Source organism: Botrytis deweyae (genome assembly GCF_014898535.1).
Source record: "Botrytis deweyae strain B1 chromosome Unknown BDEW_049, whole genome shotgun sequence".
Classification (NCBI taxonomy): Eukaryota; Fungi; Ascomycota; class Leotiomycetes; order Helotiales; family Sclerotiniaceae; genus Botrytis; species Botrytis deweyae.
In genome coordinates, this window is record NW_024066256.1 from 78,178 (window position 1) to 92,280 (window position 14,103).

General features: G+C 42.2%; 5 protein-coding genes across 5 annotated transcripts; 3 read left to right on the plus strand and 2 right to left on the minus strand.

Moving 5' to 3' along the window:
* Positions 1–358: 358 nt before the first annotated feature.
* Positions 359–1,014, minus strand: EAE98_011505 (uncharacterized protein; the record flags this gene model as incomplete). Its single annotated transcript, XM_038959127.1, has 2 exons — positions 359–747; positions 849–1,014. 2 exons carry the CDS (start codon positions 1,012–1,014, stop codon positions 359–361), a joined length of 555 nt encoding a protein of 184 aa, XP_038804481.1.
* Positions 1,015–1,470: 456 nt separating this feature from the next.
* EAE98_011506 (uncharacterized protein) lies at positions 1,471–1,978 on the plus strand (the record flags this gene model as incomplete). Its single annotated transcript, XM_038959128.1, has 2 exons — positions 1,471–1,612; positions 1,716–1,978. 2 exons carry the CDS (start codon positions 1,471–1,473, stop codon positions 1,976–1,978), a joined length of 405 nt encoding a protein of 134 aa, XP_038804482.1.
* A 2,495-nt stretch (positions 1,979–4,473) lies between these two features.
* On the plus strand, positions 4,474–6,448 carry EAE98_011507 (uncharacterized protein). The gene is made up of 4 exons (XM_038959129.1): positions 4,474–5,162; positions 5,211–5,447; positions 5,500–5,787; positions 5,857–6,448. Exons 1-4 carry the CDS (start codon positions 4,839–4,841, stop codon positions 6,214–6,216), a joined length of 1,209 nt encoding a protein of 402 aa, XP_038804483.1. The 5' UTR covers positions 4,474–4,838; the 3' UTR covers positions 6,217–6,448.
* A 3,257-nt stretch (positions 6,449–9,705) lies between these two features.
* On the plus strand, positions 9,706–11,718 carry EAE98_011508 (uncharacterized protein; the record flags this gene model as incomplete). The annotated part of the gene is made up of 1 exon (XM_038959130.1): positions 9,706–11,718. The coding sequence occupies one exon, from the start codon at positions 9,706–9,708 to the stop codon at positions 11,716–11,718; it is 2,013 nt and encodes a 670-aa protein (XP_038804484.1).
* A 1,003-nt stretch (positions 11,719–12,721) lies between these two features.
* EAE98_011509 (uncharacterized protein) lies at positions 12,722–13,467 on the minus strand (the record flags this gene model as incomplete). The annotated part of the gene is made up of 2 exons (XM_038959131.1): positions 12,722–13,063; positions 13,123–13,467. The coding sequence occupies 2 exons, from the start codon at positions 13,465–13,467 to the stop codon at positions 12,722–12,724; spliced, it is 687 nt and encodes a 228-aa protein (XP_038804485.1).
* Positions 13,468–14,103: the final 636 nt, after the last annotated feature.

Here is a 14,103-nt window from a genome sequence, read left to right on the forward strand (position 1 = left end):
GATGCACGAGGAAAGAATCATGTTCAATAAAAACCACAATTATATCAATATTTCAAATCTGATCACGAACTTTGGTCTTTATGAGAAGAGTAGTATAGTTCGGGAATTGACCCCAGGTGGGACCATTTGAATTGAGCCTATCTCAAGATTGATCTACCCCAGGATTTTCAGCTAATTAGCTATTTGGATAATATTTGCTAGTGCCATATGTTTTGCCATGATGTCTACAAGATCCGGAGTTCGTAAAGACTTCAGAGAACCAAGAAAATCCATGTACCACCATTTCTCAACGCCGACCTGCTTTCTGTACAGATGCAGACCAGTGTCAAGGGATACAACCTATATGGAAAGATGCGAGCTAAGGCTTATCGCCGCAGGATGCGCCCTTGATAACGCGCATCTTTATCATATATTTTGCAACCAAAAACTTTGTCCTGCTGATCCGATCGACTGGGCTGGGATTCATACCATCCAGAACCCAAGCCTCCATGATTTCTCCCCTCAATCTTTCCTCCCATACATTGAGAAAATCGATGGAATAACATGTTAAATAGTGATGATCAACCGATCCGGTCTCTTTAGTGCGCTTGAGATTGTTCTTGAAGGTAGTCATGAAATCTGTCTTGAAGCCGCTCTTGAAGCCTTGTTTGAGACTACGCATGATTACGTTTGTCTTTGAATTTCCGAGGTAGATCTCATCTTTGTTTTTGGGATGGAGGGGGGCGAGCGTAATGCGTGTATGGTTTGCTAAGGAGGGTTAGATATATTTTTTCTTAAAATGATTGGAATGAGAAGGACAAGTAGGGTATAGTTACACGTTAAAGCAGAACGATCAACGATGTACACACTGAGTTCTGGTAAATTAAATACTAGGGCATTGTTTTGCTCCCAGATGCTTAATTGTCGCGTGGTTGATATTGGAGCTGGTTCCCAATCTTTGGAATCACATTTTTCGGAATACCAAACATATTCATCGACATCATATGACGAAGGGGGATCATTATAAATCGACATCTTCTGTTTCTAGAACTATCACTTTGTTGTTGGTGGAAGCTCTGAAAATTTATTTATCAACTTGATCTGATGATTGAGTGTGTATTTTTTAAGAGCGCGGATGGCCAAAGATGCAAGCTTAGATGTCGTTGTCAGCTTGAGAATCGGAAGGTTGTTGCAACTTGGCCGGATTGATCTTTAATACAGTAATTATATAGTACAGCTCCTTCATTTCTATCAACCGTATTTGGGCGTAGGACTGGAAATGATTCACTCATCAACTACGCATTCACACACTGAGAAAACCGTAACATTGAGATGATGTTCGACCGTATTAGGACGCAAGATAGCATATAACCCGTCATCTTTCTCACAAGAAAGACCTAAAGCATCAGAAGAGCAATCTATCAAAAGAATTGTCTACAGAACACGCAAAGACCTACCAGAACTCGAAACCCTTATCAAAAATTCATCAAAATGGATCAACAAAATCAGGACAGCTTGAACGGACAACATCTACCAGGTAGAAAGCATCCTACCACCTGGGAACAGAATTATGCCATTGTTTTTGACCTGACAAGTAAGAAAATATACAAGGCAAATCGCTCAGATATTGATAGTGAGTATCTCTCCCTTTCACAAAGCCACAATTCACATGTTACTTTTCTCTCCGCTCCATGCTGCTATCATTAACAATGGGAACTAACAATCCTCCCTTATAGCATCAACTCACTTCCGCATTGCTCTTTCCCGTCTTCTCCCATTTGAGGAAGACACCGTCAGTCTGGGTAGGCGACGCACCTCCGACAGCCAAGACTTAGAGCTCGTGGCTAAAGTCAGTGTCAATTCTCTAGGATTAAGAGAACAGAGATTGAGAGGAGACATCATGGAATGTTGGGTTTTGGATAACGCGAAGGGAAATACGCAGGGCACATTGGTGGGATGGAAGTTTAGGGACGCTTTTGATTACTTTGATAAGAAGTAAGTGAGAGTGGAAGAGTTGTGGGTGGAGTGGACTTGAGAAGTTCTGGCTGTTAGAGAACGACAGCACCGTTGTTGTCGGTAGTTTTGAGGGGGAGAACCACTGGTGCGCGGACACATAAGACAGGCTACATAAAGCACAATTTTTTAACAAGAATGAAGACCTTGATCATTCGACTATGCTTCGAAGATCTAGTGATACTAACAAAGAAGGGACAAAGTATTTAATTAACAAGTCCTGAAAAATTACACCTTTGAATCGAAGAATAAATCTTGAAAGCGAAGTTGCCGACGGGATTCATTTGTCTATCAAAATATCAACAAGCAGGAATGATACATTATCTCTTGATTTCAACATTGAATCTATCTGAACTACTTTTGAACGTGGTATATTATTGTGCTTGGTGAACTCTGGGTCAGAATTTGATAGGTAACCAAGGTCAGTTAGAATTTCTATTTAAGTAGGAGGCTGACGTAACCTTCTCCTGGTATAAAATCATTTCTTTGAGTCTCCGATGAATTTATTTACCCAATATTGGACTGGGGAGCTAGTTACTTTGAATTTCTATATACGATAGATAATTCCGTTGAAGATACGACTTACTTTAGTTGGTTTGGCTGTTCTTCTTATGTTTAGAAAAAACACACCAAGGTGCCTTTGATTTCTATTAACTCCTTTGTGGTTGGCTTTGACAGGCTAGCTGCCTTCTAGCTCTACGCGGAACACTTCGTGAATCATTACATAGTATTCTGATTGAGCATGAACTCACAGTCATCTTAGTGATATTTAATTTAACGGTGCGGACGCTTTCTTGGGTGAGATTTTTGTGTATTTTCTTGTGGGGTTGAGGCTACGAAACGACTTCGAATGATGCGTGTTGTTTCTTAATCTCCTACCCGAGAAAGGGGAAAAGCATGGATGAAGAATTATTCTTCATTTCCCAAGTATCTAAATGTAAATCAAGTATGGAATATGGAATCGGGGACTGAGGAATTGAAGAATCGTGAGGTAGGACATGAGGAGACAATCTCTGGATTCTGGGTTGAGTAGATGTTTGATGAATGCAATGATCTACAGAAGGATCCCCTCATTTGCATTTGACACATGAAAGAACACTAATAATTCTGACATTTTACGAAGAACAATTTAAAGGGGTCGTACGTTGAAGCATGGTTCATGTGTCATACATGGCACCGAGAACTGTTTCGTTATCCGGTTGTTCTATCTTTGACATTTGATCGGCTAATATGAAAGATATGATTCAGGGGGGCAAATTCCGTGTTACCTTTGATATCCGGTTGTTTGGTTTTCCGGTCATGAGAAGAGGGAACGTAATCTCTCGCAGTACGAACTCTTAAGGTAATTAATTTGCTGGCGCTGTCATCGTGTATCTGTTCTAACTTTTCTAGCAGCGGACCATTAGAACCCGAGACCCTCAAAATGGTTCAATCTCAATTGCAACTCACTAGTAGTTGCATTAGTGAAGTCATCTCTCAGCATGTCTTGTACTAAATACTCGGAAATGCACGTGCCATTCATGTGATAGACAGGGTAAAATTCACTCCTTCCTATTCTAGATCCGGCTAATTCCAGACGGTAATCTGATAGCATGACGGAAACCCACTTTGAAGATTCTCCGCCTGTGTCCTTCTCCCGTAACCTTACCCTCTCTCAATCTTTAAATGAACGTAACCAAGTAATGTAGCCAAGTGCCATTACCCTTACTACAAGCTTTTCCAAGACGAATAGTATTATCGCAATATCTTGTGCTGCCAAGCTGGAACCGCCAAGATGATCGAGAAGGAGATAGTGTGCAGAAATACAACCGTAGAATTACACCAAAGGAATATTATAGATGATCTTTTTCCGGCAGGAGATAAGCCTTTTCAGCCACGGCGTCGAAAATATCGGCATTACAGATTTCAACAAGCAATAACGCGAAGTCATAGCCAAGACGATTTCGCCATCACGAGATCCTTTCGAACTTCGAAACCAGACAAATTTCGATAAAAGTTCATTCTCGAAAAGGGAGGTTGTTATTTGATTCTAGTGAGATGAAGCCATCTTCGAAGACATTGTACAATCATATGCCCACTTCACTTGGCGCTTCTGCGTCTCTTCATATCTGCAAGTGTCACTACATTTGATTGTTAGGATGAGCGCTTGGCTACACGCTTGGCAATCCTACGTAGACTATAGGTTGTGTGCCAATCGCATGCCGCATATTTACAGATCGATAAGAAAAGCTTCACAACTTCCCAATTCGACATGAAAATCAGTTGGAGAGCATGACATACACTACCATGATGGCGTTTAGCCTGAGATTCATACCTATTTCATGTCGTTTGTGTCGGCTCGTGGTCCATCTTAGTTGATGGCGTTCTCGATGGTGTTATACTAGTACTGGCTTGCTTCATTCTTCAATCACCCCCATACCGATATGATTGTCGAATAGCATCGCAGAAATCTCTACATTCCATGATAATAACCAGTGGCCAAGTCAGGCCCTGGAGCAATATTTCATGCCATATCCTTAACAGCTTCCATAAATGTGATAGACCTGTGCCTGAAGGTAGCGATAACAATCATTTGTAGAAGGTGACGATGAGGTATGTAGTTAACGTGGTGATATCGAATTACAACATACCTTGGCTATCCAGTTCATGGCAATCTTATCTTGTTCGCGACTCGAAATCATCGTCGACAGTGAGTATTGTAGGTTGCATATGCAAGTTGCATATGCAGAAGAGCCTCAACCGTTTTGATTTAAATACTGCCTTTGTCTCCCTCTGAAACTCTATCACCAGGAACATCTTCTTCATTAACTCTTCATCAAGAATAACCTTTTGACCACATCTTTATCATGGCTGGCTATCTCACCGTTCTTACCGCTTTCGCGGCTGCTTTTGCTCCTGTTTTTGGTGCACCAGCAATCGGAGTACCTCATCCAAAGATTAAGACTCCAACCACCGTCGCTAAGGATATCGTCGCCGATAGCTATATTGTCGTCTACAACAAGGATATCTCACCAGAGGTGACTGCTAGCCATGTTGACTTTGTTAACGCTATCGTCGCAAAACGTGACAACGCCGTATCAGTCGGTGCAAACTACAAGATTCACGACTTCGCTGGATATCAGATCACAGCTGATGCGGAAAGCATTGTTGAGATCGCTAACAAACCAGAAGTATGCATTCTCACTACGAAATATGTGACTTACTGACAGTTGGACTAGGTTGCATACGTTGAGAAAGATCAAAAGGTCTACGCTTCAACATTGAAAACTCAAACTGGAGCTACTTGGGGGCTAGGTCGCATTTCTCACCGTGCACAAGATACTACTACTTATATCTATGATTCTACCGCCGGAAGTGGTGTGACTGTATACGTTGTCGATACTGGTGTCTACGCTGCTCACTCTCAATTTGGTGGACGTGCCAGCATGGGAGCCAACTTTGTCTCTGGATCAGCTGTATGTTCAAATCTAGTGGCAATCAGGAATTGAATTTGCTAACACAGAATAGAACACTGATGAGAATGGTCACGGAACTCACTGCGCTGGTACTATTGGTGGTAGTACATACGGTGTTGCTAAGTCGGCAAAGATCGTTGGTGTTAAGGTTCTTGGCGCTGATGGATCAGGAACTAACGCCGGTGTTATTTCTGGTATTCAATGGGTTGCTACCAATGGTGGTGCTAAGTCTGTTCTAAGCATGTCTCTCGGTGGTGGTCTATCCACTGCTTTGAACAGTGCCGTTACAAACACAGTTGCTGCCGGTGTAACAGTTGTTGTAGCTGCCGGAAACGACAATGTAAGTTTGGATTCTTTGTATCTTGAATTTCTAGAACTTGGAAACAGGATTTACTAACTCTCCATCCAGGCAAATGCAGCCAACACCTCGCCCGCTTCCACCCCTGACGCTATCACGGTTGGTGCCATTGATGCAAACGACGCCCGAGCTACCTTCTCCAACTACGGTGCCGTTCTTGACATCTTCGCCCCCGGTGTCAACGTTCTTAGCTCCTGGATCGGTTCCACAACCGCTACCAACACCATTAGCGGAACTTCAATGGCCACTCCTCACGTTGCAGGTCTTGCAGCTTACTTGATCGCTCTTGAGGGTTTGGCAACACCAGCTGCTGTCGTGGCTAGAATTAAGGCATTGGCTACTGCCAATCTCATCACCAGCGCTGGTTCTGGAAGCCCAAACCTCATTGCCTACAACGGTAACGGTGCATAGATGCATGGAGTGGTACAAAATTTGGAAGGTAGATAGATGGAAAGGGAACAGGGGTCAATGTTATGCGAGCGGAGTATTTACCATTGACTTGGCTATTTTGTCTCTTTTTAAAATGGTGGATAGGGAAGACTTCTTCTGTGATAGGAATGAGGTATTTGATTCTTGGGTGAAAATCTTTCTGGGATGTGTTAAGTAGCTAGGAATTTGTTCAATTACAAATATTTTGGTGAAATTGGTTTTCTCTTCATCTTAGAGTGATACAATATTGCACTGTAAATCTTTTCTCAATAGATTTCTCTTCGGCTATACACCATTGTTAGAGAATAACTGTCTTAGTTATTGCCAATCTAACGCATCATCAAATTCATTTCAAGTTGCAAGATCTAATAGTATCCAAGATCCCTAACTCAACCCTTTCTACACAACAAGACTCGAACAAACTCATACAAATCTTTAGATTGAAGACGTGAAGAAGTGGAGCATAGAAATTAGTTTCCCCAAATCCTATCAATGTACAGGTCTCAGGGGACCGTAGAGTCTAGCTAACAAGTTCCGGTTCCCCCGTCAGAAATCACTCCATTTCCAACATCACTTTGCTTCGATAAGCATTCTATCATTTTGAACCATACTAAAATTCAAGTACTTCACAATGATCGAACCGACTTCAACATCGCAAGTGGTGAAATATAATCATTTTATATCAATTGTAAAATTTTCAAGTCATTTCCTGTTTAAATTTGCACAGTGAGAATGAGTATTGATAAGTTAATCTTGCAAGTTGCATTTGATCCCTATTGACCCTCATATCGTTGAATTCAAGAGGGAGTAGATGCACAGAATTTGTTCTTTTCCTGATGAATGCGAGGATGTTATGGATTCTGCTGAATTGTGTAGGGGTTAATGACGCATCACTTCTGCATAAATAAGAAGAATTTATCAAAAGCAAAGGACTTTGACTATCGAAAACCTCTGCATTGATTTGAATTAATTTGAAAATCAGATAAACTTTACAAATTCTATTTTTGACTTACAGCAGCTACTTACAAACTTGACTAAGAGCACTTGTAGTATCTAGTAAAGAAGAAGGATTCCGCACGAATATACAAACACGTATGTATTCTCACACCGGCAATAAACTAGGGAATAATTCCACCCCTAGCGCCCCAAAATGTGAACCAAATCATATGATCCCACAAATGATGTTGTGTGAAAATGAAAATTTAGAAAAATTAGGTTTTGTTGCACATCTAAGCGTCATGCACAATCAATAGTTCATCATGCGTTCCTTAACCATGACTTAGTCCGAACTATGAGTGGTAAATGTGTAAGGCATACCTTGCATGAACAGATATGCCATGTGACATACGAGATTCTGACAAAATTAGCGTGTAGATCATTGGGATTTATGTAGGTGATAGAATCGATTCCGGTGAGAGGAAAATGGATTTTATTGTAATGGACATGGTTACCATTATACCAGCCATACCCCTTAGGGCTCTGGTGTCGATATAATTACATATAATATGCCTATTTAGGCTAGCACTTTCCTCTGTGAGAGAGAGATGATCATGGTATCTCGAGACGAGGCAATGGCCTGTGGTTTGTTTCTTCGTCTAATTTTATGCTTTATTATCAAGTCAGAAGGAAAATAAATCCTAAGGAAATGCTTGCTTCTTTACACCCAAAGATTTTAAAATCAAGAAGTCCTCAATGATGCGCTGGAAGCTGGGTTTTAAGGGTGTTAATGAGCATTGTGTGTATCTCTTGTGCAACTTGTTTGCGTTTAGGAATCTCAAGCTGGCATCATGATTGGAGAATCTGTTTACAAGATGTAGAGTGTGAGTGGGGATTTTTGAGATGACGCAGATAGTCTGGCTAGTTGTAGTGGTATGAGACTGCCTTGAAAGTAAAGGGCAATTGAAGAATGGAAGGCTGGGGATGGTGGGGATGGTGGGGAAGATTTCCGGTAGGAGATGGAGAAGAATAAGTGTACAGAGTGTAAGGTGCATGGATTGAGAACGTTCCTGATAGAAACAAGAGATACTCGAAAGAACGTACGATACCATAGACCTTGCATACAAGAATATGCAAATGTGACGATGTTTTGTGCAAGCCAGATGTTGAATGTACCCCACTCGAACAAAGATCAACCGCATTGCGACATGACTTCGTAAAACCCAAGACAATACGATGATGGAATCAAGGAAATAACCGGCTATGAGAGTTATAAATGGTAAGTCATGACGCATCGCGGCCTCTATTCATTGCTTTATCGCGTCAGTATCAAAATTTAGTCATCAGCAATGAAGTGAAATCTGGTACACTAGTAAAGCTATCAACAGGCCGGACGTGGGCTAAGTTCTCGAGTATGAGTACGTGGTGGGGTCCTTTATGTAGGCGTGGAAGGGATGAAGAATTATCGGTATTGATTCACTAAAGTCGCACCTTCCATATTGATTCCCAACAATGAAATCGGGGAAATAAACAAAATGGTGATGTCTTATCATAGAAGACGATACGCCGGGTTTAATTGAATTGACATTTAAATTTTATCATTCCAATAGCTGTGTGACATGGAAATGATTCAACGAGATCATTGCTATTCCTATTTGAGGTTGTAGCACTATCTTCCGCCGTTGCAAATTGCCAAGACACTACTCGGTAGTTTTAGCGACCGTTAAATTTAGGGGGAAGTTTAATCTCACGTGAAGTGATAACGCTCAAAGTAGACCAATAAGAGCAAAATCTGTACGAAATCACCTCTCAGAATAGGAACCTGAGAATGTTTCAAGTTGTTCTAGTTGTTCTAGTCTGTATACATCACTGCAAGAGTGATTGACTATTATGAAGATCAGTACGGTTGAGGGAGTGATGGAAATGCGCTAAATCTTACAAACTACGGTCAGGTGTTTACATTCCTAGTTTTCCACTCTCCCATCTTTTCGAATCTTTTCCCTTTCTCTCTCAAAGAACTCTACTTTTGTTCACCTCAACGTCGACCAACGCATGCAATCACACCAGAAAGAAAACACAGAATCTAAGCCGTTACCCATCATCATGCCCCATATCCTCATCCAGCTCAGATTATCGAATTTCATTCTCCCCTTTTAGTTGGAGCTCAGTTCGTGTAAACTGAGCCACAACGCTATCTGCTGTATCGAAGACTTTGAGGTCTCAAATCTATAGCTATTTGGACATTCGAATTGACACCGAACGTCATCTTATCTCCAATTTCGACACATTTTCTCTCTCATACAAAAATCACATCCTTCCTATCTCTCATCTTGAGTTGCACAACTAGTCAACTCAATTCGTCGAAGAGGCTTTACATAACAACAAACACATAATCGCCTACAAGCCTTTCATCGACGCAAAAAATAATCTACATCTAAAGTTCATCGAACTATCTGCTCAAACATCACACCATATCTATCTAAAACACCAAATCGACTCGCACCTCCAACAGTCCAATTATTCCTGATAATCAAGATGGCCTACAGAGGAAAACCCCAAGACGGGGTCAACAAAAGAACCCAAACCGCCAGCGAACGAACTTCGATGACGATTACTATGCCACCGCCTCCTGAAAACTTTCCTCAATTTTCGCAAAATGAAGCCAATGGAATGCAAAGTGATGAGAATGCTGTTTCTGGCCATCTCGCCAAGACTCCTACTCAAGAGTTTGCGAATTTCAATAAACAAGTCAATGCCAATGGTAGCGAGGTCGATAAATCGCCCAAACTGTTGAGCGTAACTGGAAGTGGAAATAGAAGAGACATGGAAACCAAGTCGTCCACCCATACTTATGGTCACAAACCCAAGACCAGACCATTTATCAGGAAGAAGAACGGCATCAAGAGAAAGAGAGGCCGCAACTTCCAGAGATATCATCATTGCTCTACAAAGGACGTCGACAACGATAATATCGAAACAGACGATGAAAATGGCGATAAATATAAAGACAAACATAGAGGTGGAGGTGAATATGGAGATGGGAATGGAGATGACGATGAGCCAATTATATCTTTGTATCAGCGAATGTTGCTGAGCTTCAGAAGGGAAAATGAGAAGTTTTACAAATCAGAGGCGTTGGAATTTCACAAGTCAAACGCCTCGGGCAATATTCTCGGGGCTGAGTCCAACTCCAGGGATCCAGCAGCCACCTCCCATCTGGATGATATGAATGGCAACAATCCCAGAGAATCAGAAAGACTTAGTGAAGGTCCGCAAAAGATTCATAATGGCGCCATTATACCTGATCCAAACTTCAATACCGAAGTCTTGTTCTCGAAGGAAAGAGCCCCTCCAAAGATCATTCAACTTGAACCTGTGGATAGAAATATCGCTATCATACACAAGATGATTAAAGAATCTCCCGAGGAACCGAAAATGTCAACATGGAAGTTGATACGCCACAGGGTCTCTTCATGGACAGGAAGGCTTAATCCTTTAAGAAGGTGGAGTCAGTCCGGGAGAGACAATGAGGCAAGAATGTCTCTAAGACATAGTGAAGCAGATCTAGGCGCATTTACCAGAGATGAACTCAGGGAGAATGCTGAAAGAAAGATTGCAAATGGCCACACAAGAGACACTGCGCACAGCATCAAGCGAGCCGGCAGCTCGGGACAGAATTCCGAAGAGAGTTTTTCGAACGTTGATGTATATGGCATCAGAGAAGTCGAAGCTGAAGTCATCCGAATGTCGAGTCCTGCACGAACGTGCCTCATCTCCAGGTCCAAGTCTGTAAGATCTGTTGAGCCAATTATAGAAGACGCTTCAAATGAGACAGGAGGCGAGAACGCAGCCCAAGAGAATGCGCAAAGGCTTCAAACTACACAGGAACCTATCGATTCAGACCCTGACCCTGAAGGCACGACCTTGAGAAGACGACCCAGGGTAGAGAGATTACGTCGTGAATTCACTGGTTCTATTGAAGAAGTTATCAATTCGAATAGAATGCTTCAAGCAATGTCAAATGTTGACACCCAAGGCTCTTCTGCATCAAGTGAATATTTGGAAACCATCGCCACCCGTAACCTCCTTGGCTACAGCTACGGGCTCAATCAATCGCAACAAAATCTTACTTTAATGTCAGGAGTAGCCGATGACTCTATTCAAGACGACGACGATTTTGGAGCCCCTCTTTGTCGCTATTCGAGTCGTGAGCTCTCCGCCGAAGAAGAATCCCAAGAGCATGACATCCTAGAAGATAAAACTTCGACAGTGACCGCCATCAAGGAGAAATGCCGTTCAAAAGTAGATCGTAGCGCTGTGCGGGGATTTGTTCCCGAAGGGGACCCCATTCCAGAGAGCGCCCTTGAAGATTCGGAAGCCAGTCAAAGATCCAACTCCGATCCGCCAAGCCTGACAAATACTACCAACACCTCAGAAAGCAGTATGAGCGTCCAGCAGCAATATTCTTGTGGGATCTTCAGATCAAATGCCATCAGAAGAAAACGTCAATCGATGAATTTTGAATCATACAATGATGCGCTCATGTGACAAAGAGACGTTTATCATGGCGCAGTGTTTGGGGAATTGCGGCATCGTCCAAATTGAGTGGTAGGATGAGATCTGATAATTAGGTTTGAGGTAAATAAATTGGAAAAGTTGGAATTCAAAAGGCACTGGGGGATTTTGATTGTATTTGAAAAAAAAAAAAAAAAAAAAAAAAAAAAGGAGTTAGTTACAGGCCTACGATTCGTTTGATTATATCTGCAAGTACCTATCTTGAAGGATAACATTGTCGCTCGTCTATCATTTGCAATGAAGTTTACTCCATACAACTATCATTCATTTTCAAAACACGAGAGACTCTAAGATATGGCTCATCACTCGTTTGGCCATTTCTATGAGTGGGAAAAAAGAGGGATGGATAGGAAAATTACCACCACTGGCAGGATAGACAGGGAATTATGTGTATTTTTTATGTGTAGTTTACTAAAATGACAATATTCTTTATCCCCTACTCCCGGCTTTTAACAAAATTTCAGTTGATTGCGAATGAAAAGTCTGGCATCTGTGGATTCAAGCATGAACCGGCCTCCTAGGTGGTTCGCTCTACTTAGAGCGCGGGCAAACTGGGGGAAACTTCATGCAACGCTATAACCATTCTTACTGGAGGGAGTCTGAAATTTCGTCTCCTAAACTCTAAGTGCTTCTTACATTCACAGGCACTCGCTGCATTAATGATCGAAAAGACAACGCAATTCCCGGCAAGGAAAGAAAAATAACAAGCAGATCGAAACAAAACAATTTATTACCAAGTCCCTCTGTTCCCCGTAAGTCGCAATCCTACATTTCTTCCGTAGATGCTGATACTGATGTCATTTTAATACATTGAATCGTTCAAACATAAAACCACCCGAAAAGCCATAATCAATAGAAGATATCCGTTTGTTCGCTCCGCCCCACGCTAATATATGAACCAATCGCTCGACTCCCTACCTCTACTTTACTCATTGAAGTAGCCTCATCCATCCACACCTTTCTTCATGCCAGTCACTCATGACATCTCTCCTGCACTACTTTTCCTCTCCCACTGTCCTTCGGGCTGAACATTTCTCTTTGCCTTCATCACCGAAGCTATTACCGAAGCTACCGCTAACACTTCAAATGGAATCACACATACACTCATGATTCCTGCAGCTCTGCTTTCCGAACACAACGTTCCCCAATGTGGTGAGGTTGATGTACTGATATTTGACCATTGGCAACTCCACGTTTGGACAGTCCACTTTGTCGAGGAAGTTAAAGCATCGAAAGGAATTGCTGAGGCGACGACTGCAGCAAGAAGGGCGATAGCCAGTGGAATGAGAGTAGGAAGAGCTAGGGGGTTTCGCTTCAACTATTCGATATAGAGTTAGCTCTAAATACACAACTCGGGAGAAAATGTCAGTAACGTACGGCAGGAACAAATTGCCCCACAAGGGCCACAGAATTCATAACGAAAACTACAACTCCACAAACGACCCCGGCAATGGTGGGTTTCAAATCAAAACTTTGAGGCCAGACTGGTAATCGAAATTCAGCGCCCAGATGAGTGGAATGGAAGACTTGGAGTGCGTTTGCTGATGTAGCCATGATAGCAAGACCAAGAATTGCGCTAATGGCTATGAATGCCGTGTTGGCATGTTGAGCCATCGTTGCACGGGGGCGGGAAGAGGAAGCTTCGGGTGTGAATTCTTGGAAGGAGGATGTGACGATAGTGAGGGGTTGCTTTGGTTCCGGGGATGGAGATGGGCCTGCCATTTTCGCTGTTTGAGGTATTGAATGATGGAGAAGAGAGAAAGAGAAGGTATTGATATGATGATATCGCGATAAAGAACGAATGTAAGATGAGAAATGCAGTAAGAATACCCCACAATAAGCACAAGAAGCTGAAGAATAAGAACGCGAAATCAACTCAGATATGACGACCCTACGGAATGAATAGAATGGGGGACTTCAATAGGTACATATACTTCCTTGCTATCAGATAATTATATCACTTGCAATTCAATAGTTGAAGATGTCTTCAACCAACAGAATTGATGAGGATAACGCTGAAGGTTCAAATGCAGTGCTTCAAAAATGATAGGGCGGTATAGCATGCCGCTTGTGCACTTCGCCATGTTTGTATTCATATCTTCCAATCAGACGGTAAAATCCCCAGAAGTCTGTCCCAATCAGATTTCCAAAATCATAGACGTCCTGTGAGATTTGTAAATGGTTGGTTCAGAATGTCTCTCGGTACATGATTTTCAAGGTTATTTTGGGCTGCGCACAGGCACGAGCGCTTGCATGTAGGGGTAGGCGGCTATGGGGGGTTAGAGTAGACCAATGTGAGGGCTGCAGTGAGCTTTTGGTGGGTTGATGGTGATGAATTAAGGAATTGAGGGTGCAAAT

Coding starts and splice junctions, on each gene's coding strand:
- EAE98_011507 (XM_038959129.1), top strand. CDS start 4,839: ATGGCTGGCTATCTCACCGTTCTTACCGCTTTCGCGGCTGCTTTTGCT. Junction 5,163..5,210: donor AGATCGCTAACAAACCAGAA/GTATGCATTCTC, acceptor CAGTTGGACTAG/GTTGCATACGTTGAGAAAGA. Junction 5,448..5,499: donor ACTTTGTCTCTGGATCAGCT/GTATGTTCAAAT, acceptor AACACAGAATAG/AACACTGATGAGAATGGTCA.